The sequence below is a fragment of the Dama dama genome, chromosome X (assembly GCF_033118175.1).
Source record: "Dama dama isolate Ldn47 chromosome X, ASM3311817v1, whole genome shotgun sequence".
Classification (NCBI taxonomy): Eukaryota; Metazoa; Chordata; class Mammalia; order Artiodactyla; family Cervidae; genus Dama; species Dama dama.
The window spans coordinates 13983759-14005964 of NC_083714.1; the positions used below are offsets into that span (position 1 = coordinate 13983759).

The following is a 22206-nucleotide window of genomic DNA, read 5'->3' on the forward strand; positions in this document are numbered from 1 at the left end:
AAAAAAACCTGATGGCATGCTAGATAGCTTTTTTGTTGAGTTCAGAAATTAAGAACAAAGTTTTAACAACTGTAATGAGGCAGTCATTACTTTGTCCTTGTGTTGGATGAAACAAAATAAGTAAGCTACAGTTAATTCTGGGTAAAGTAAGAATGTGAATTATTATGCTGTCAGGCTGTTGCATCACTTTCTTCTTAGGTTCTCCCTTCAATTCCAGAAGTACATAAAAGTGTAACAGAATGGGTGAGGCGGAATAGACATCAACAATTTTTTAAAAGCCTAACAAAGAAGACACAATGACTGTTATTATGGAAATAATACATGTAAGTAATCCATGGATATTTGGTCACTGATTTTCAAGTTATACAAAATAAGCTGATCACTGAAAGAAAAAAAGACACTTAAAGACATTTATGGCAGAATACATGTAATCACAGTGTTCTATATTATGATAATATCTATCAATAACATTTTACCAGAGATATGGCAAATGGTCGAGGAGAACAAAGTCTGACATGAAAGGATTCAAGAATGTTGATAATTCAGGAAAGGAAGAGGAGTTAAGAATCAAGTTTAAGTTTCATAAGGTTTTTTTTTTTTTTTAATGTAGAAGCAGAGGTAACAAAAATTGGTCTTCACCTGGTAAGTGTGTACTCCCTGAGTCCTGAATGCAAATTCATGGCAGAAAAAGTACCTATGCATCCACGCAATCTTTTGTCTCGACCAATCTTCCATGTTACAAACAGTGGGCTGTAATGGAAGATAAAAATAGGGTAAATCAATCAATTCAATTCAAAGAAATATTTCTTGAATATTTACTATACCCAAGTTAGGTGCCTGAAATACAAAGACTAGATGACAGGCCCTCAGGGGCTTAGCTGCATTTAGAAACAATTATAGCTACACTGTATTAAATGTAGTCTATATGTTGGTGGTGGTTTAGTCACTAAGTGTCTGGCTCTTTTGAGACTCCATGGACTGTAGCCCACCAGGCTCCTTTGCCCACGTGATTTCCCAGGCAAGAATACTGGAGTGGGTTGCCATTTCCTCCTTCAGGGAATATTCCTGATCCAGGTATTGAACCCACATCTCCTGCACTGCAGGTGGATTCTTTACCATCTGAGCCACCTGGGAAGCTCTATATGTTAGAAAGTCCAATAAGTGGTTTTAACAGATTATCTATGTTAATCCTCATCAACAACTCTAGAGGCCTGATACTATTACTAACATTTCCAATTTTACAGATGAAGCAGTACCACAGTTAATACATCATGAAGTAGGAACTCAAACCTCGGCAGTCTTGACTACAGAGCCATTACTGCCTGATTCCTCATTTAAAACCCAAGTCACCGATTGATTCCTAAGTCTAGTCTAGAAAATCAGGGAGTAAAAACCAACAGATTCAATAAATACTTACTGAATATACGGGGGTGGGGGTGCAAAGCACTATGAAAGGTGCTATTGAAGATATATGCCATTGGAGATGGTGCTATTGTAGTTGCCTAAGACATAGCCTTTGCTCTCTGAGAGCCAGTAATAGGAGGAGGGCTGGTTCACAGCTAACTAACACAAGGCAAAAGGAACTAAGTGCTAGAAGCTCTGTCCAAAATGCCACAAATTAAGCTACTGGGATAGGAGAAAATTTCATCGAGTGTGATCATCTTCAGCTTGGCCTAGAAGAATGAGTAGGGTTTGGAGAGGTGAAGGACAACAGCAATATTAACAAAGTAATACTCTGAAACCAGAAAGTTTATTTCAATTTTTAGATAAAATTACTGCCAATAAATAAAATAAAATCTTTCAAGCATCAAATATCAAAATGTCAATTAGAATGGCAACAAGAAAACAATTTAGTTGTTTGGATTGCTGTTTTAAGAAGGGTAATACACTTTTTTTTGTTTGAGTTCACAGTCTGCAGACTTTATTTTTTATATACTTTTTAAAAATTCATTTATTTTTAACTGGAGGATAATTGCCTTACAATGTTGTGTTGATTTCTGCCATACATCAACATGAGTTGATGTTATACCATAGGTATAACATGTGGTAACAGTTTTAAACGAAGTTTAATACAGTAGATGTTTGGATTCTGCAGCAAAGCACTCACAGCCTCAATTAATGGTTAATTTTAAAAACAACTCTTTTATAAATAGAAGCAACTTTGTCAGGTTTTATGAAATAAATTAATTCATATATTTTAGAACATTTAGTAAAAAGATTAACACTCTATAGTTGGGGATGGTCCCTGTTAATATGAGTATTCACAGAATTTGGTATAACATAATACACTTCAGCTTTCTAAAAACTAAAATTTTATGGGATATACCATATGTCATATATTTTTATATAATTATGTATAATATATTTATACTTTATATTAATATATTTGTAATTTTATATTAATATACTGGAGAACACATTCTTTATTTCAAGTACTCTCTAATCAGTCATCAGCAGTTTGGGGAAAAGATATCCTATTCAAGCACTTCAGTCACCCACCTCAAACATTTAAATTATGCTGTGTTCCAACAAGTAACCACAATGGCAGAGAGACTCCCAAATAAATAATCCAAACCAGGGAGTGGTACTAAGAATTACCTCCTTCTAAGAGCCAAATGCCCAGAGGCATTGAAAAAGATGACTAAGTATAAGGCCAAGTTTTGTCAATGTTATTATTCACTTGCTGGATGACCTATACTAAAGGTACTAAAATGAAAAGCAAAAGGTAAATTCTAGGGGGTTTTCTTTGTTTGTTTTCTACATCATATGTACTATTTTATAACTTAATACAGGGTTCTAATGCTCCAGCTGAAATTTTTCTCTAATTGCTCTTGATTACTAGTTGATCAGGAATATAAGTATTAGATGGAATCACTTTCTCACCAATTATTTTATTACTTGCACAAATACTAGTATCCTAAAATTCACACATATTGTCTTTAAAGATGAATTTCACCTCTTCATTTTCACCTTCTAACTTAGGGTCAATGTCAGCAATCATTAAATGAACTGTAAGATGTCAATCCTCTCCCATAACAATACCTATACAAAAGATCTATATGTAAGATCCCTTGGCAGATTCAAAACAAAGTGAATCATTCTGTACCATATATAACAATATGTCTTTAAAATTCCATGATGGCTTCTCAATAACACAGAACTAAGTTGTATATTCTCTTCTTCAGTGACTTAAGTGGGAAACCTAAAAGTAGGAATGAATTTATTTGCTATCAAAAACATGAAAGTCATTTAAAAGCACCTTTCCTTCAATCCACTTATTTATCCCACTAAAATAGATAAGCATACCATTTTCACTGTAATCCTGTCTAGTCAAGCAAACATTTGAAATTTGTAGAGTACATTAAAAAAAAACACCATTAAACACTATTATGAAATGTGTTGGAGGGTATTCAAGCACATAGTGGGAGAAATTATATATAGTTTCTTATTTGTTGTTGTTGTTGTTCAGTCATGTCTGACTCTTTGCGACCCCATGGACTGCAGCATGCCAGGCTTCCCTGTCCTTCACCATCTCCCAGAGCTTTCTCAAACTCATGTCCATTGAGTCAGTAATGCCATCCAACCATCTCATTCTCTGTCATCCCGTTCTCCTCCTACCTTCAATCTTTCCCAACATCAGGGTCTTTTCCAATGAGTTGGCTCTTCGCATCAGGTGGCCAAAGTATTGGAGCTTCATCATCAGTCCTTCCAATAAATATTCAGGACTGATTTCCCTGAGGATTGACTGGTTGATCTCTCTGCAGTCCAAGGGACTCTCAAGAGTCTTCAACACCACAGTTCAAAAGCATCAATTCTTCGGCACTCAGCCTTCTTTATGGGCCAACTCTCACAGTTTCTTATTAGGCTATGCTATGACTGATGAAGGAATGATTCACTCAGAAGGTAGAGTGCTAGAGGATAAGCTGCATTTTGCCAGGCTCTCATGGCCTGGGAGAACAGGTGCTCCATAATAAGCAAGGGCATGGAGAAGTAAAAGCACACAGTGCTTTCAGAGACCAAGAAGTAGTCTGACATTCCTGATAACTAATTATGGTCTCTTCCATATTTAACACTCTATGAATTTTAGGCACTGTTGAGTTCTCAAGAGCCCTCACAGAGGTAGAGCAGATGCAGAATCACCTGTACTCTCCCTGTTCCTTACCTGCCCCAGGCAACATCCTCTTTGGTGGGGGTGGTATTGCAGGGAAGTATCTGTGTCAAAGATGGGAGGGACTGCTACTTGACAACCCCACTGTATTTAGGACAGAAGCCTGAAGATGGAAGAAATCAGACCTTTAGTAGACAGAATGAAACTACTCCTTCAAAATCTGGGACTCAAATTTCTCATTTGCAAATGCTCATCCAAAGTCTTTTATAAAGAACATGTTAAGTGGAAATAAAAAATCCCAAACATCTAAAAGCAATATTTATTTAATGGGGAAAATAACTTGGGAAGTTAAGCATTTTAAAGTAGACTGAAACAGAATAAACACAATGGAGCACAAGAGATTATATCTTGTATATGGTAACTACTTTGTACAGGGCAATGGCTATGGGAACATTCATGCATATCATCTAAAAATAGCGACAGAAGTTTTTCTTTTCCTAACACACAGAGGGAAGAAATAGGCAATTTCATTCTTAAATGTGTTATTAAAACATATGAATTCCAAAAACAATATAAAACATCAGCATAATCAGAGACAGATCAAAGTAGAAAAAGGGACTTGAGGCTGTTGAGAGGAGCTGCTTACTCAATGACAGGGAAATTTAAAAAAAAAAACAGTTCATAGTCATAGTAAGACAAAGAGTAAATGTTTTTCGAAAATACTTTCACTATATGGTTTTAAATGCTTTCACTATATGGTTTGAGGCCACCAACATACATTGAAAAAAATGCTAGAAACCAGAAAGGGGCTCAAAATGAAATGAAATATTAATGGAAATGTTTATTTGAAAGTAACCAGACATAGCTTTTCAAGGAATTTTCCCACTTCTGAACAGTTTGTGCCACTATGTTCTGAGAAATGTTTGGGGGAAAGTAAACACTCTCCATTTTTCCAAGTCTGTAGAGGAAGTGGAAGTAACCACCTCATCTAGGTAAATCCTCCCTGCCAACTGACAGACAGTACTATCAGGTCAGTAGTAGCTTTTAGGGGAAATGCAGTTGCGTGAAATCAGCAAAAGTCCAGAACAGCAATGTAAATCTGAGCAGGATACTCCCAAGTTGCATGCCACTTCCTATGCCTCTCTTCTAAGACTATTCTATTGATGTAGATCAGGATAGATTAGAAATATGTTTGTGGGAGAGGGGTACAACCATGAAAAAGGCATATTTACTTAATATATTTACCATAATACTTCCTCTGCCATACCAAGGCAAAAACAAAGGTTAAAAATATCCTTGGACATTAGCAAGCCCCTACTCTGGCAATTTACTCTTCTTTAGAATGAGATTTGTAGGTGGTAACATTAACAATACAATGTCAATCCCTATCAATATACTAATAAATGCTACAGGGGTCTTCAACAAGGTTATTTACATTATAGGTAGATACAGGAAAAGAGAGAAGTTCCTCTAGCTTGGTTCTTCTGCCATCAAACAATGATTGCTTTTCAACTGAACTCAGGCTCCTCACCAACTTAGTCCACTGTATTACTCATAACACCCAACTCAACACTGTAATTCCACAGTACCTAGAAGCTCAGAGAACCACAGAAATGGCAGTCTTCCTTCCACAACCATATTAAAACCTTTCATATCCTATTTCAACAGAAAGAAGCTATATATTTCATTTCCAAACTGTATAAACAACAGATTCAATTTGTTAAAATGTACTCAATTATCATTAAATCATATTAGTCTGCTCAAGTCACCATAACAAAATACCATAATCTGAGTGGTTTAAACAACAGAAATTAATTTTCTCAAATTCTAGAGGATAGTAAGTCCAAGATAAAAGGTTCTTGTAGGGTTGTTTCTAAGAGCTCTCTTCCTGGCTTGTAGATGGCTGCTTAGTCTTTGCATGGCCTTTCCTCTGAACTTCAAAACAAGAATGAGTATCCATGTGAGCTCTTTAGTATCTCTTGAAAGGACACTAATCCTATTTTATCATGGCCCCATCCTTATGACCTCATTTAACCTTAATTATCTCGTTATAGACCCTAACTCCAAATACAGCCCTGGGGGGCTATGGTTTCAACTATATGTTTCAAATGTAGTCTTGGGGGGTTAGGGTTTCAACATATGGATTTTGTGGGGACACACAGCAAATCACTAACAAAAACACTAGCACATATTTCAAAGTTTATGTAATAAGTTATCTAAGGTTATTAGGTGAAAGAGCTTTTAAGAGATTATCTATTCCCTCTTTGTTTTACAGGTGAAAAGCAAAAAGCTATCTAGGCATAAAGTAGGGTCAACTAGTTAGCGTTAGAACCCGGCTACTTCTGCAGATTTTCTTGCTACTGATTTAAAATTTTAATTAAATTTAAAATTGTGAGTAGCAAACCCAGATGTCTTCTAAAATACCAGAGAACAGGAAAACCCCAAAACTACTACACAGTACCACATAGGTGAACATAAGCACAAATATCCTTTTCTCCCTCTCCTCTCAGAAGGAACAAGAGAAATTAGTTGAGAAGATACTGGGACAAACTGGAAATGCTGGATCAGCCTAGAAACACCAGACCCAATTTGCAAGCTTCTATACTATTCCCATTAGAAGCCATAGCAAAATCGGTCATTTTATCTTTGATGGCCTCCCAACACCCTTTCTCACTCCCTTGAAACTTTCATTATTTCCTATTGCCTAGCTAGCTTTCATTAAACTCAAAACTCAGGTGTTGTATCTAATATCTACAAATTTCCACCAAATCAAAATTCCCATATACCACTGGTTAACAACTGTTTTGCTAAGTCGCTTCAGTCGTGTCCGACTCTGTGCGACCCCATAGAGGGCAGCCCACCAGGCTCCCCCATCCCTGGGATTCTCCAGGCAAGAACACTGGAGTGGGTTGCCATTTCCTTCTCCAATGTAGGAAAGTGAAAGTGAAGTCGCTCAGTCGTGTCTGACTCTGTGCGACCCCATAGAGGGCAGCCTACCAGGCTCCTCCATCCATGGGATTTTCCAGGCAAGAGTACTGGAGTGGGTTGCCATTGCCTTCTCCTAACAACTGTTTAGTTAGGTACTAATCTGATTATTTAAGTAATTCATATTACTTAATGAGGCTTCTGAATGAATGAATCATTAATTAGTGAATGAAGCTTAACTCTTTCAGATAATTTGAAATTCAACTTGATAGGAATCCCTGAAGGAAGAGGAATAAGAGGAGGTACACGGTTGAGAGGGGTAGGGAGAGAAGGTAAGGTTCTAAAGTATTTTATACTTTCTCATCCACACCAATCCTTGACTGCAGATAAGGAAAATACACTAAATCACCATTACAGCCTTATACCACACTCCTCCCTCCAGGATACTTCCTGATCCCATAGGGCTCAGAAAAATAAGGAGACATTGCTTAAACAGACAGCACGGGATAGTATAGAAGACCCTCACACCCTGAAAGTGGGAATCAGGAATGACCAATATTTCACTACTTTTCTCTGCCTGGTAGTCCCAGAAATTCTATCATAGCAGCATTATATTCATAATGCTCATTTAACTGGCAAATGTCAGAGAAGAGGCAATCTAAAGTCTTACAGATGATTGGGAAGGTTGAGTATGTGCGTGTGTCTTACAAATCAAGGGTAATCACCACCAACACACAACCAGCCAAATCACAAGCATACTTTAAAGGATTAGCTTGATTCTGCCAATTTTTGAACTGAAAGAACCATTTTTTCCTTTTAGCAAGACCAAATCAACAATTTTCAGTAAACTAAAAAAACTCAGTCTCAGGCTTAATAAATTGAGATAGTCTCATTATTATTTTCATTTTTAAAGTCCCAAATTAGATGACAATGCTATCTGCACTGGAAAACAATACTACATTTGCACATATTCTCTTATTAGTTTACACTGCAGTGGGAACTAAATTTAATATATGGTAGCATTTGAAGGATGAAAATAGCTTGTATTTTTTCTCATAACAGGAACAAACCATAAATCTTTACTATCTGAAAATCTAACTCATAAATTTTAAATGACAATTGCTATAGATTATAAAAATAAAATAATTTCTGTTTGGAATTCCTATTCCGAAACCATTTGTTCAAAGAGCTTAAGGTTTGAGACGCAGCCTTAACTATGAAAAGAATTAATTATTTTAATATAAAACAGACCAGGCCAAAAAAATGACCTAGTGAAGTCCGAAGATTTCTAAACTCAATATAAGGAAAACTAAGAGAACTAGAACCAGATCCAGGGGTTTTAGAATGAATACTGATATAGTAAACTTTAACTTTTAAAAATGCCATTAAAAACTTCTATGGAACTATGTTCTGATACTTCCATTTGTCCACCTGTATGTCAGATGCTCAGCCGGATGCTCAGGGAATTCATTAACACTTAAAACAATGAAAACAACTAAGGTTTTTTTTGTTGTTGTTGTTGCGATTTAGGTCTGTCCCTACATCTTACCTCCCCAGCTAATGACCTATGTTCTGCAATCCTGTCATAGGAAATAAATATGCTGACTGATTTAAACACTAGTATAAAAAAAGCTGGAAAGTTTTTTAGCTTCTTCATTCTAGATTTTTATCTTATTTCCCATTCCAAGGAGGTCTCATGTAATGCACAAGCTTCTTAAGTGTGCTCAGTCCTGTCCAACTCTTTGCGACCCCAAGGACTGTAGCCCGCCAGGTTCCTCTGTCCGTGGAATTTTCCAGGCAAGAATACTGGGCTGGGTTGCCATTTACTGCTCCAGAGGATCTTCCCAACCCAGGGATTGAACCTGCATCTCCTGAATCTCCTGCATCGACAGGCAAATTCTTTACCACTGAGCCACCTGGGAAGCCCAGCTTAGTAAGTAAGACCAGCAATAAAAGTATGATGTATTTGTTTTTCACATGTTTTCTGAGTTTAGAAAGGTAACTGTTGATTTTAAGGTCCTTGTATTGGATTACTTGCTCCTTTGGGAGAAAGGAGCTAGATAGACTCAGATTTATGGCAGGAATTCAGCAAGCCTTTAGGAGGAAGAAGAAAGGCAGGATTTAGGGACAAAGTACTCAACTGAGACCATATTTTTTATCAGGGCAACTTACGCTGCCTTTGTTTTCTTTCTTCCCCCTTCTCTTTAACTTTCGGAAAATACTTCAACCTCTTAAGAACCTCTATCATGAAATATCCAAGGGATTATGATTTTTTTTACATGGAATTGACATTCTCACTTCCAAAGTGTTTCTTTTTATAAATCAACTTTATTAAAGTATATTTTGCAGATAATAAAATCAGCCTTTTTAAGTGTAAAATTCAAAGAATTTTGACAAATGTATAGGTAACCTAAACCACAATTAAGGTATAGAACATTTCCATCACCCCAAAGAGTTCCTCTGTGTCTCTTTGCAATCAATCCCCTCCCCACACTCCTGGACCTTGGCAAATACTGACCTGCTTTTGGTCACTACAGCTTTACCTTTTCTAGAATTTCAAGTAAATGGAATCATGCAGTATGCAGTCTCTCATGTGCAGCTTCTTTCACTTAGAACAATGCATTTGATGTTCACTCGTGTTGTTTGGCCCTTTTTAAGTAATATTCCACTGAGTGGTTTTGTTTATCTACTCACTCGCTGATGGATATTTGGGTTGCTTCCAGTTTAGGGCTATTATAAATAAAGCTGCTATGATAATACTTGGATTTACATTTTTGTGTGAACCTAACTTTTCATTCCTTTTAGGTAACTACTTACAAAGATAACTGCTGAGCATGAGTAGGTATATGCTTAACTTTGTAAGAAACTGCCAAACTATTTCCAATTGGCTGTACCAATTTCCAGTGGCTGTACCAGTTACCTTCCTACCGGCTTTGCATAAGTGTGCAGTGACTCCATAGCCTCACCAATACTTGGTAGTGTCTTTAAAAAAATTTAAGTTAATGTGTAGGAATGTCTCACTGTGGTTTTAATTTGCAGCTCTGATAACTAAGGATACTGAGCAGCTCTTTAAGTGCTTAATATCCATTCACGCATCCTCTCTTGGAAGGTGCCTGTTCAACTCATTTGCTCATTTTTAATTGGATTGTTTTTCTTCTTTTTATTGAGTTGCAGGCTTTAAAAATATATTCTGAAAACCAGTCTGTAGCACATATATGTATTGCAAATACAATTTTCTAGTCAGTGGTTTGCCTTTTCATTTTAATAGTATCTTTTGAAGAGTATATGTTCTTAATCTTAATGAAGTTTATCAATTTTTCTCTTCTGGTTTATATTTTTGTGTTCAATAAAAAAACTCTTTATCCAAAAGTTATGATGATTTTCTCCTATTCTCTTCCAGGGGTTTTATAATTTTAGCTTCTACATTTAGGTTTATAATTCATTATGAGTTACTTTTGTATATATTCTAAGGTGAATACTGAATATTTTTTAATTTTGGTGATGGATTTTTGTGTTTATGTACATGTGGTTTTTTCTTCTAATATCTGTTGGTTTTTGGCACCATGGTAATGCCAGCCTCACCGAATGAGTTGGCAAGAATTTTATCCTCTCTTTCCTACAAGTTTGGTTTATTTGTTCCTTAAATATTTGATAAAATTCACCGTTAAAGTTACTGGAGCCTAGATTTTAATTATGGAATGATTTTAAATTACAATTTTAATTTCTTTAATAGATATAAAGCTGCTCAGACTTTTCAAGTTCTTTTTGAGTCAGTTTTGGTAATCTATGTCTTTCATGGAATTCTTCCATTTCATCTAAGTTGTAGAATTTACTGGCATAAAATTAATTCTTAATGTTCCCTTATTATCTTTTTCATGTCTCTAGGATCTGTAGTGATATCCATTCTTCCTTTCCTGATATTGGCAATTTGCATTAATTTATATCTTTCTCTCTTTTTTGTCTGTATCAATCTAGCTATCAGCTTATCAATTTTATTGATCTTTTCAAAGAGCTGGCTATTGGTTTCACTGATTTTTCTCTGTGTTGGTTTTCTGTTTTATTGATTTCTACTCTAACATTTTATTCCTCTTACTTGGGGTTTAATTTGCTCATTTTCTTGCTTCTTAGGTCAGAATCTTTGATTATTGATTTTTAGATCTTCCTTATTTTAAGACTATACATTTCCCTCTAAGCACTGTTGCATCCTACAAGTTTTAATATGTTGTGTTTTCATTACCATTCTGTTCAAATATTTTCTAATTTCCCTGTAACTACTTCTTACTATGATTTATTTAGAGGTATACTGTGTAATTTCCTAATATTTGAGAATTTTCCAGATAGCTTTCTGTTACTGATTTCTAATTTAATTCCATTTTGATCAGAGAACATACTTCATATTATTTCAATTATTTATAACATATTGAGATTTGTTTTATGGCCCAGAATGTGGTCTTAATGAATGTACCATGTGACTTTGTAAAGAAGATATATTCTGGTAGTGTTAGGTAGTGCTGTTTTATAAATACCAGTTAGGTAAAGTTGGTTGGTAGTATTGGTCAAATTTTCCATCCCCTCACTGACTTTTCTATTTATTCTATCAGTTACTGAGTTAAGAGTGTTGAAATATCCAACTCTAACTGTGGTTTTGTCTACTTATCCATTCAGTTGTATCTATTTTGATTTTGTCCATGTATTTTGAGGCTCTTTTAAGAGCATACCCTTTGAGGATTGTTCCTTTCCTAATGAATTGAACACTTCATCGTTATGAAATGTGCCCCCCATCCTGAAGTATAATCTGTCTCATATTAACATAGATACTCCAGCTCTCTTATGATTAGTAGCTTGCATGATGTATCTTTTCCCATCTTTTTATTTGGAACCTATCTGTGTCTTTATTCTTAAAATGGGTGTCTTACAGGCAACAGTACATAGTGGGGTCTTAGATTTTTATGCAGTCTTTTAATTGGAAAACTACTTATATTTAATGTAGCCTTAATATTGTTGTATTCTTTATATTTGATATTTGTTCTCTGTTTCCCATCCCTTCTCTGCTCATCTTTTTCTGTTTTCTTTTGCATTAAATGAGTATAGTTTAATATTCATTTTTATTGCCATTATTAACTTATTATACTTTTTTGTTGGTTATTCCAGGTTGCAAATTATGCATCTTTAACTTATCATTATCAACCTTCAAGTAATATGACATCACTATACATATAAGAACCTGAGCAGTGTATTTCCATTTCATTCCTTCCATGCTTTGGGGCTACTGTCACACCTTTTACATCTATATACATTATAAATACACTTTATAATCTCTAAATAGATTATTAATTTTGCCTTAAACAATCAGTTAACTTTTAAAAACATTTTTAAATGAACAAAAGTCTTTCATATTCGTCCCCCACTTACCATACTTATCTGGAACTCTTCATTACCTCTAGAGGTTCAGGTATCCATCTGGTATCATTTTCCTTCAGTCTGAAGAAACTTTTAATATTTCAGGTCTGCTGGTGACAATTTTTTGTCTGAAAAAATATATTTCTCCTTCATTTATTTTGGCTTTCATTTTTAAAAAGATTTTTACTGGAGACAGAATTTGAGATTGACAGTACTTTTTTTTCTTTAGCACTTTAAAGATGTCATGCCACTGTCTTCTCACTTGCACTGTTTCTGATGAGATGTGTATGATTTCTTATCTTTGTTCTTCCATATGTACTGTTTCTTTTTTCCCCCCTCTAGCTTCTTTGAAATGCTCCATCTATCCACTGGTTTTCAGCAATTTGATTGTCTTAGAGTGGTTTTCTTTGGTGTTATCTTACTTAGGGTTCATTGAGCTTTTTGGATTTATTGATTTATATTTTCCATAATAACTGGAATTTTTGTCGTTATTTTTTCAACTATTTTTCTGCCTATTCCTGTCTCTCCTTTCCTTCTGGGACTCCAATTACATGCATGTTAGTCTGCTTGATATTGTCCCACAGTATCAACCACTGAGTCTTTCTCTTTCTTCAGTTTTTTTACATTCTCTGTTTCAGATTGGATAGTTTTGTTGTTGTGTCTTCAAATGCATTAATCCTTTCTTTTGCAATTTAATTTGCTATTAATCTCATCCAGTGAATCTGTCACTTCATATTGTGTACTTTTTGGTTCCAGGAGTTCTATTTGCTTCTGTGTTAAACTTCTTTCCTCATTACATTGATGTTTATCTTTCAATTGTTCAGCACAGTGTCATAGTTGCTTTGAAGTCCTTGTCTGCTAATTCTGTAACTGTTATTTCTCATTCAGTTTCTACTGATTTGACTTCTTCTTGCTTACGGGTCACATTTTAGTGCTTCTTGGAATGTCAAGTAATTCTCTGGATATCAGCTATTATAATCATTGTATTTTTGAGTGCTTTTATTTCTGAGCCATCAGGGAAGCCCTTTACAATTTACTGTCTTCTTTTAAAGATTATTGAAGCTTGTTTTGTTGTGCATCTAAATTTTTTGCGAATAATTATTTTTTCAAGGCTTAATTTTTAAGTTTTGTTACTTTGGGTTCAAAGTATGTTTTATTCTATGACTACATTAATGTTACTACTAAGGAATAACTCTTACGTGGTCCGTGGTCTCGATTGAATGTTCTGGGTGTTCAACAAGGTCTCTCAACTTTTGCTGTGGGAACTGAAATCTTTCTCTCAGTCTTGTATGAGCTCTGGTAAATTTTCAGCTCATAGCTCCTGAGAAATAGTTTTTTGTCCAGCGCCATGGTGCTTCTCTCAATACATTCACAGATTCATAATTCAGCCAAAGATAAAGGGGAAATTTATGCAGATTTCTGGAGTTATTTCTCTGACTAGCCCTCTTCCCCTTTCAGTACTCTGCTCCACAAATTCCTGCCACCTAGGTAGACCTCCCTGGGTTCCTAACTCAAATCAACAAGACTGCATCATCAATTCAACAAGACTGCAGGTTCTGACTGAGTTCCCTCTCACAATGCTACGGTCCAGAAACTACCTACAGACAGAAAGCCAGGGTGACTGCAGGACTCATTTTCTTTGTTCCGTTTTTCTCAGGGATCACAGTCCTGTGCTACCTGTTGCCCAATGTCTGAAAACACTGTTTCATATATTTTTGTCCAGTTTTGAATTGTTTATGGGGTATATGAGGCAGAAGGGAACATGTTTTATACCAGTTACTCCTTCGTGGACCACAGTGGAAGTCTCAAAGCCTTTTAACACTGAGTCACTTAAGGGTCAAACTCTGTGGTAGGTTTCACATACTAAATGTGGAAAAAGCCTACCACAAATAGTAGACGACCACAGTAAGCAGGAAAATGGTTCAGGAAGCAGAAAGCAAAGGGACACATCTCTTCAGCTTTGACAGCTGGTGCACTTTTAGAAGAATATGAAGTGACTCAACCAATTTCAGAGGCAATGCACTGCTCAGAACCAAAAGGTTAGAGATGTCACTCTTAAAAATATCAAATCAAGAACTCTAAAATCCAAAGTAATGAAATAAAAAAATCAAAGCAGTCAAGTATAAACTGAACTTGACAAAAGTGTCAGTTACCAGTCACTTTGATATTTCCTTCTTTAAGCCCATGCCAAAAATAGCTCTCTCCTCTTATTCTCCTTTCATACAAGTTAAAACAACAACAAAAAAATGCAATCCAGACAACCTTATTTACAACACTTAAAAAAAATCTTGAGGAAGTCATCAATAACTATGAATGATGTCTGATGCATGTATGTTTTGTTATTACTATTTTTAAAGGGTTGTTTTTTCAGCTATGATGACTAAACAACCTCAGGGCTCAGTTATTTACCTCACTACAAGATAAAACTGAGGTTATCGGTCTTGGTATAAATCTTGCAATCACAATGCCACATCTATAGAAGGGCAGTCGCTTAAACACAGGAACTCCACATTAAGGAAATCAGATACACAAAAAAATCTCTTATGACGGAACAAACCAGAAAAAAAACTGCAATATGTGCCATTAAATTATCATATCCAAAATTATTTTTAAAAATTTCCTACCAACACATCAGGCAATACCATGAAAGCTCAATGTTCAAAAAGTAAACTGAATCACTAACCTGGGAGGCACAGAACAATGTAAGTTTCCAATGAAAATTAAGATAGCAGGAAGTAAGCCAGAGAAAAAAGCAAAATCCCTGAATTACATTGACAGAGAAACCGAGGTAATGACGTAGTGAAGTGAGAAGGAAAACCGCTTACCTTCTTGCTGTACACTTCTCTTTAGGCAGTCCTATATAACTGCCTACTTCAAAGTCTGTAACTTTATAAACAAATGAAACAGAAGCTAAACAAAGGGACCAAACTCCCTGGGAAGATAAGAAAGAACACAGCAGCCCTACCAACAGGCACCAGTACAACAACTTCCTCTGTATATTTAAAGGTTCAGGTTTAAAAAGCCTCCAGCTGAACTGCTAGGTACACAGCCGACTACAGACTAGCTAATGGTGGTGTATAGGGTCTGGAGATGAGAGTGACCTACTCAGCTACATCATGTTAACACAAGAAAGCAAGCTTTGCCACCTGAGCTATTGTACACACTCATCCCTGAAAGCTAATTTTTCCCCCTAGAGTCCACCTAGTCCTCTTCTTTAAAACCAGAAAGAACAGTCCCCAAACCTTTGCTTTTTAGATAAATCCCACAGATTAAAAAAAAATACTTTATTTTAAACCAGGTGGTGCAGTGGTAAAGAATCTACCTTCCAATGCAGGAGACACAAGAGATGCAGGTTTCATCCCTGAGTCGGGAAGATCCCCTGGAGGAGGAAATGGCAACCCACTCCAGTATTTTTGCCTGGAGAATCTCACGGACAGAGGAGCCTGGCGGGCTATAGTCCATGGGGTCACAAAAAGTTGGACATGACTGAGCACGCACACACAGAGTGTTCTACTTACAGATCTGAAATGCACATATGGAACTTAATAGTCCAGGGTTTCTATACAGCTATAGAACCAAAGACCAGGGAAACTGTTATTTCCCATCAGGCCTACCTCTCCAACATTTTCTTGGCATTAAACACTATACAAACACATACACACACACAAACACTATACAAATTTCCAGTTAAAGACGCAGATGTCTGGACTCTATTAGTCTCAGCTGTGTACTGCTAGATTGATGAAAAATCTTTTTATTAGAGTCTTTCAGTAACTAGCTTCATGCTTTCAAACTTGCCCAGTGTCTTTCCTCATTCTGACAATGTAAACATAACACAAAAGCACCTCTTCTTAAAGAAGTGAAACTGAGCAATGGCAAAATTATTAGCTAAAGAGCCATTAATCAGTTAAATCCAAATTGTTTTCCACAGGAATATATTCTGTAATATGAGACAGAACAATTGGCAAATGATTATTTTACTTATAATAAAATAGTTCTCATGTGGACTACAAAATTACATAATATACATAAGTGTAATATATGTAATATACATAATATATATTATATATAACATACATATATTATATATGTATATAACATACATATATTATATATAACATATTATGTATTTTATATATACGTAAGCCCAGTGCATGATTCACTAAAAGGTAGCTCTCTTTTCACCCCAAATCTGTCTGGGAAGATCAATTTGAATTAGAGAAGTCTGAATTATAGAGCTTAAAATGAGACAAATGTAGTTTTATTACTTGCAGATACACTCTCACTCACCTGCCCATCTTCTTCCTTCTCTACTAAATAGTATTTCTAGCACTTTAATAAATGAATAATTTAATAGATGAGAATAACTGGTAATGAATACATTAACTATTTGTATATAAATAGAAATTTTTTATACCTAAAATAAAACCAACCTCCATCATTCCATCTCACATGAATGATGATCACTTCCAAATATGGAAAAAGAAAATATGATTGGAAAACTAATCAATAAGGTTTCTACTGCTGAAAATATGGTAACTTTAAAAAATAATTTCAAAGCATGAAAAGAAAACTGACCAATTACCAACTGTAAAAAAGAATTAGACAGATAAAAAAGATCATTTTAGAAATGATCATAATATTTAAACATAATATACATTTGTATATATATATACTACTTAAAACTAACTTTTACTGACTGTTTTCTATGCGCCAGGACTTTCTCAAGTGTTTATATGTATAAATTATTCTTTAACTTCCTACCACAACCTTATGAGGTAGATATTATTATTATCCCCCATTTTACTGATAGGGAAACTGAGAAGCAGAGAGAGCAATTAATCTGTCAGTGGTCACACAGCTACTAAGTGATAGGACCACTATTTGGACCCAGGCATTGTGGCTTCAGGCCAACTCTCTTCACCACATACCATGAATATATATGGGGCTTCCCAGGTGGCTCAGTGGTAAAGAATCCACCTGCCAATGCAGGAGCCACAGGAGATGCAGGTTTGATCCCTGGATCAGAAAGATCCCCTGGAGAATACTGGCAACGCCCTTCAGTATTCTTGCCTGGAATATCCCAGGCAAGACAACAGATAGAGGAGCCTGGAAGTCTACAGTCCATGGGGTTGCAAAGAGTCGGATACAACTGAGTGACTAAGCATGCATGCATGCATGAATGTATGTGTGTTGTTTGATATAAACCCTAAAAATTAGTATTCCAACATGGAACTGAATTATTAGCTTTAAAGAAGAACACCTAGAAATTAGAGCAAGCATAAATAAAATTGTTGACACTATGTATATCATAAAAATTAAACAGAATATTAAAAACATAAAACTTCACTAGAAAGAAGAAATGCTCTACAAGTGAAAAGCTGGAAAAAAATTATGTCATAATAAGTATAAATGGACTGGGTATTAATAAAAAGCATCCCACTGAAAGGATCAAAACACTTATATATTTTGATTCACTATAAATGTAATATATGTTCACTATAAAAAATTCTTAAGAAAGTACAGAAAAGTAACAAGAAAATAAAAACCACACATAATCTCACAACCCAAAGAAAATGAAAACTTACAATGTTTCCTGACAGCCTTTTTCTATGAAAATATTTTCACATGGTTAAGATCATACTCCATGGTCAAACTGCATAGTTTATTTTTCAACTAAATTGCATAAATATTTTCCTACATGGTTAAGATTCTTCAAAAATATTTTAATAGCTCTATGATATTCCATCATATGGGTGTACCATAATTTAGGTAATCATTTCTCTCTTATGAAAACTGTGGGGAACATCTCTGTGCATTGAAGTTTATTCAGAGCTCAGATTTATTTTCTAAGGATAGATTTTTTTAGAAACATAATTACAGTTCAAAGTGTATGAACATTTTTGAGCTCTTGATGCATTTTACAAAATTGCTTTCCAGAAAGACAGTGCCCACTAAAGGAAAAAAAAAAAAAAGACTGACTTCATTGAGTTAAAACTTCAGGAATATTTATTCACAACCAGCATTTCTGAATCATTTTAATTGGTGGCAGCTGCTTTAAATGTTCTCATTGTTAAACTGGTAAAACACCACAATGGAAACAGACTGTCTTAATTTAAGGTCAAACGGCAGTTATAGTTTAAAAATTAAACTCAAGTATATTTGGCTTTTTTCCAACTTTTAGACTCCCTGTTCTTCAAAACTTTTAAAACACTTATGTCAGAAAGAACTTCTACAGCCTTACACCATAAAACTAGAAGCATCTGAGGAGGCTGCTTTTTTTTATACTGTGTTTTGTTACATGTAGCATAGTTGAATCAATACTTAAAAATCCATCTATTTTCAATGTAACATACTATAAAGCAAGGCACTACACTCACAGAATAAAAGATAAACACAACTCTAAATGCATTTGTTACAAGATTATATTTCTCCTCTTCAGTCTGTCTTAAGTGCTTGGCTGTGTCCTTACAATCCAATTTGATCAGGGTTTCTCACAACCATGTAAGAAAGCAAGGTTTTAGTACAAAGAATGGAAAGGAAAGCAGAAACTGCTAAGAGCTGTCAGAGGCAACATTCCTTTTCTGAGGCCATCTTCTCAATAACTAACTCTTATAAAGTCTTACAGGGGTCACTGATAGCTATTGCGATTTAGTAATCTCACGGTTTGAGAAAAAAAATTTAAGTGCTTTATTTTTCTTCATAGCACATATCACTACCTATTTGTTTATTGTCTACCCACCAGATGGTAAGCTCCAAGAGCGTACATGCCTTTTGCATTGCTGTATTCCTAGCCCTGGGCACATAGCAAGGGTTAAGTATATGTTTGTAGAATGAATAAAATAATTTAATTTAAAAGATTGAGAATCACACTAAAAGAGCTTTGTTGTGGGTCTAGGCCCAAGGAATACTATTTTTGAATGTGTAGTGGATGTCTAACTGTGGCACACAGAATTTATATCAAAAGCATAAACACCTTTTCAGGCCCCTAGGAACAGTGCAAAACTTTCACACTTTAGAGATATCCTTTAGGGAGATAAATGTCTCAGGGATAAAATCAGGGGGAAACCTACAAGACTTTTGGTTCTTAGAATTCTAGTCATAGAGTCAGTCATGTATCTGAACCTCAGACAGAGTTCAGATCAATGTGCTACAGCAGGATAAAAGTGCACGGGTAGAGTGGGAAGGGAACAAAAATCAGGATGAGGCATCTGAAGACACAGGCCCAAGGCTCCACCCCACCATTCAAGTCAGAAGGCCATGAAGGAGTCATTCCATTCCCTTCATCTTCAGACACCGATATGCAAGATGTAGGCAAGTGCATTGTCTGCTTGATAGGGTGCTATAAGGATCCAAGAACACTAGCCATTTAGAAGATTCTGTAACTGCCAACTATTACAATGCTATATCTGTAAAGGTACAATTATTAACGTTATCATCATTTTTGGCCAATGAAACCTCTAATAAGTAGCCCCTCAATAACATTTCATTTCCTTCCTGGCATACCTGGGAGAAGTAGGGATACTTGAGTATTATAATTTAGTATTATAATTTCTTCTAATAAGTATTATAATTTCACAGGTGGTTCTTGAATGGATTTCACATCTGGGGAAATGTAAGATTCTGGTGCTGATAGGTGCACCATGAGAGACTATGCCATGATCAATCAAGTGATTCAGGATGTTAAGAACACTAAGGAGGAAAGTGAACGTTAACATTCAATGAGAGCATGAACGCTAAGTCATTTCAGTGGTGTCCGACTTTTTGTGACCCCGTGGACTGTAGCCGCCAGGCTCCTCTGTCCATGGGATTCTCCAGGCAAGAACACTGGACTGAGTTGCCATGCTCTCCTCCAGGTGATGTTCCCAACCCAGGAATTGAACCTGCATCTCTTATGTCTCCTACATTGGCAGGCGGGTTCTTTACCACTAGTGCCACCTGGGAAGCCCTCAATGAGTCAAATATGATTAAGTGTTTTCATAATGCATTTTACTCTCCACAGTAACTCTTTTTAAAAAGGTGTTATTATCCCCATTTACAAATGGGAAAACTGAGGCTGAGAAGTTGCTTACTAGTATGAGGAAGACCTGACATTATCACCCATGGTTATCTAACTCCAAAGTCACACAAAAAATTTATCATCTCCAGATATGAGTGAGCTTGCATACCATTTCCCCATTTCCTTTTTTATTATTTCAGTCATTCTTGTGGTTGATATAAGGGTTTACAAAAATTGCTGATCCACTCTACACTGTCAGGACACAGATTAACAGTAAGATTCTGAATCCATAGGGAAAAGGTGATTCTCAATTTAGGTGAAGTAGTTAAATATGACTCCTACCTAGGTAGGAAGAAAAGACATCAGAGCCCATGGAAGCAAGCACTGTATGACTGTTCAAAAGACTTAAGTAAACTCAGGATATCCTTGGCAACCAGAAAAGTCAGTTTCCAGTATTTCCCATGTGATAAACATCCTAGGGTTCAGGGATTTATAGAGGGGTGACTAAGGAAATCCGTTATCTCAAAAAAGTATACCTAGGTCAAAAAAAATGCCCTCCCTGAAAACACCCAGAGAAATATCTGGTAAGAGTCCCTTCACTTCTACAGGAACAGAATACCAGTGGAAATGTTTCATCAAAACACAATAAAAGTGAACATCAAGGAAATGGTTCTATAGATGGGAGGGTTCCAAGCAAAAGCTAGTTAACTCAGGGCAGGGAAGATCCAGAGCAAAAAAGACTATGTTATCAAACTAAAAGTCTACGTTAAAATCAGAACTAAAAATCAGAGGGCTAGAGATAAGGGCAGATAGGACCAAAGTCATCTTCAAACACCTAGAATTTTTTCCAGGTTTGGTCAATATAACTAGAAAGCAGGTTTGGTTTGTGTTGCTCTGATGGGCTTTTGGAAAGCAGAAAGCATCCTCTTAGAACACAGGAATCTGGGAATCTTCTTTAAAGAAACCCAACATCAAGTAGCTAGGGAGTCATGTGAATTCCTATGCTGACACCTCTTTCAGGGCAAATTTGCCAAGTGGCAAATAAAACAGAATCTTAAGATGTCACTGATAAATAGTTATAAAGTGAAGGCAGTGGTCATGAATGGTTAAGTTCACAGGCCCTATCCTAGATATATATTCTTCCTAAGCCATAAGATACTAAGGAATGTGATTCAGATGGAGCCAGAAGACAAAATTCTACTCTTCAAATTCCTCTGACCCCTGTAGCTATATTGCAGGGGTGCAAGGGTTAAGTAGAGGGGAGGGAAATAGTCATGAAGGAAGTATGCAATCAAGCTTGGCCAAGGCTATGGAAAGTGCCAAGGAATGAACTGCCCAGAGGTCACTCTGAAATTCATGGAGTTCTCCCAAGGTAGTCATCACCAGTGATGGAAACAGAAGTTGGAGCTGAAAAAGGCCAATACTGAAAGCTTTAATGAACTCTTCGCATCCTTTAAGTCTTAGACTAAACAGCACCTCCTCAAAAAGACTTTCTCTCAACCTATCTAAAGTAGAGGATGTTGTTGTTCAGTTACTAAATCATGGCTGACTCTTCTGTGACCCCATAGCTCGCCAGGCTCCTCTGTCCATGTGATTCTCCTAACAAGAATACTGGAGTAGCTTGTTACACCCTCCTCCAGGGGATCTTCCCAATCCAGGGATCAAACCCATGTCTCCTGTATTAGAACACGGATTCTTTACCACTGAGCCACATGGAAAGCCCAAAGTAGAGGACAGCAACTTTCTTATTCTTCATGTTGATGCTGTTTACTTA

At 36.0% G+C, this 22206-nt stretch overlaps 1 protein-coding gene across 2 annotated transcripts in view; it reads right to left on the minus strand.

Annotated features, from left to right (window-relative positions):
• AMMECR1 (AMMECR nuclear protein 1) overlaps positions 1-22206 on the minus strand; it is a 114948-nt gene that overhangs the window by 56579 nt on the left and 36163 nt on the right. The window contains exon 2 of one of the 2 annotated variants that reach the window (XM_061137214.1): positions 640-750. The exons of the other annotated variant lie outside the window; for it this stretch is intronic. Coding sequence (XP_060993197.1) covers positions 640-750 — 111 coding nt within the window. The remainder of the gene's footprint in view (positions 1-639; positions 751-22206) is intronic. 2 annotated transcript variants of the gene reach the window in all.